Source organism: Echinops telfairi, unplaced genomic scaffold (assembly GCF_000313985.2).
Source record: "Echinops telfairi isolate 266 unplaced genomic scaffold, ASM31398v2 ScPeMD7_25;HRSCAF=90, whole genome shotgun sequence".
NCBI classification, from domain to species: Eukaryota; Metazoa; Chordata; class Mammalia; order Afrosoricida; family Tenrecidae; genus Echinops; species Echinops telfairi.
This window is the reverse complement of record NW_022103922.1, coordinates 13,832,478-13,834,424: the sequence shown is the minus strand read 5'-3', so window position 1 is coordinate 13,834,424 and position 1,947 is coordinate 13,832,478. Positions and strand designations below refer to the sequence as shown.

Here is a 1,947-nt window from a genome sequence, read left to right as displayed (position 1 = left end):
ATAGAGCTCGAGAGGGATGATCTGTTTACGGTCGCTCTTTCTCTTGACTTCTTTAAATCAGTCGGTTCCGTGGCTCCAGTTGCCACTAGCAGCATGTGACGTGCGTGAGGAGGGCTGCACAGAATTCAAAGAAAAATGAGATTAATAGTGGATTCCCAACCACCCCCGCCCCCATGAACCATTGGAAATCCTCTCAGTGGGATGTGGAAGGTAGAGAAGGGCAGCTGTTCAGCTCTGAACACCCGGCTCCCCGCAGCTGTTGGAGCCCACAGCTGTTTCTTTCTGACGGAGGCCCTGGGGGGCCCTGGTGAAGTTTCCCTTCCCCTGACAGGGATCCGTTTCCAGGCCCCCCACCCCACCCCATCCAGGGACTGATGTTCATACAGGTTTCAGCAGAGCCTCTAGAGAACACAGGCGAGGAAGCAAGGCCTATTGATCTACTGCCGAAAATCAGCCAGGAAAGCCCTGTAGCGCCCGAGAGCCCACTGCCCTGCCATGGGGGAAGGACACAGGCTGGCTTTACTCTCCCTGGGCGTGGGCTCACCACAGCTTGATCATCAACTCAACTGCTGGCAACATCGCTTCCTCTCCCTTGCAGGTTGGGGACAGGATTGTGACAATTGGTGGCACCTCCACTGAGGGGATGACTCACACCCAAGCTGTGAACTTACTGAAAAGTGCCTCAGGCGCCATTGAGATGCAGGTCAGATGTTTACCTTTCGTCTTACGGAGAACATGGGTGGCTTGGGAACAAAAGGAGGTTTGATGTTAGAGCCTTAAAAGGGATGGCATCTCTTGCTATTGTTGTATTTAATATCTCCCCTCGAGTATCAGTATTACATTAAGAAGTCCATGAGAATGCATGTGAAACTCATCCCCCAGCGTGGCTCATACTTGCTATCTAAAGTGGGGGAAATACAAGGCCTTCACAGAACATGATTCTTGGCTAGAATTTCAAATAGTATGAGTGAATAAAAAATAATAATTGCCTATGAGACTATGTTTTAAAAGCATCAAGAGCTGTGCAGAATTGAATTAGTAGAATATTTTTACTCTGTTGAAGAGGCCTCTGGATCTTGTGAAATGTGTCTTTGGTTGGATTTGATGTGAACAGAAATTACTAAGTTAGAATGTGTACAGTCTCGATCCAAATTGAAGGAAAATTCTTCATGAAGGGAAATTGCAGACATCCCTCCGCCTCACGAACATGTGGTTTGCTCTTTCTCCTTCTTCTTCTGCCACACAGGTAGTTGCTGGTGGAGAGGTGAGTGTGGTCACAGGTCAGCAACAGGAGCCTGCCACTTCTAGCCTCTCTCTCACGGGCCTGGCATCAAGCAGTATATTCCAGGATGATTTAGGGTAAGCTCGTCTTTTATGATTTGTGTGCTATTTGTCACTGTGAAAAAAACCTCCCTGACAGTTGTACCCTCTGTCACTCATGTTCCTAGTGCTCAAAACAGGATAAGGCAGGACGACCAAAGCCAAGTGCTTCTAACCTGTTAAGTAACGATAGGGATTTAGACCATCAAAGAAAGATGATAGTCAGACATAACTAAGTGATGGATAAATGGATAGACAGACAGCAGTGATAGATGATAGATTAGATGGATACTGATGGGCAGGTGGATAGAGAGACAGTCAGATGTGTTGGCCACTACTCTCTCATTTCCAGATCTCAGACTGTTGGCAGGACATTTTGGTCCCCATGTCATCACCCTGCATGAACAAAACAAGTGAAAACTACCCTGTAAAAAAAATGCCAACATTGCCTACTTATTTATTTATTTTCTTAACATTTTATTAGGGGCTCATACAACTGTTATCCCAATCCATACACACATCAATTGTGTAAAGTGCATTTGTACATCGTTTCTCAAAACATTTTCTCTCCACTTAAACTCCCGACATTGGGTCCTCATTTTCCCCCTCCCTCCCCGCTCCCCCCTC

The 1,947-nt window shown here is 46.7% G+C and overlaps 1 protein-coding gene across 8 annotated transcripts in view; it reads left to right on the top strand.

Annotated features, from left to right (window-relative positions):
* The window catches only part of MPDZ (multiple PDZ domain crumbs cell polarity complex component), a 160,432-nt gene that overhangs the window by 153,079 nt on the left and 5,406 nt on the right, over positions 1–1,947 (top strand). For all 8 annotated transcript variants that reach the window (XM_004706529.2, XM_030885397.2, XM_045289190.1 and 5 more), the window contains 2 exons: positions 599–703; positions 1,247–1,359. In XM_004706529.2, the coding sequence (XP_004706586.1) occupies positions 599–703; positions 1,247–1,359 (218 nt within the window). The remainder of the gene's footprint in view (positions 1–598; positions 704–1,246; positions 1,360–1,947) is intronic.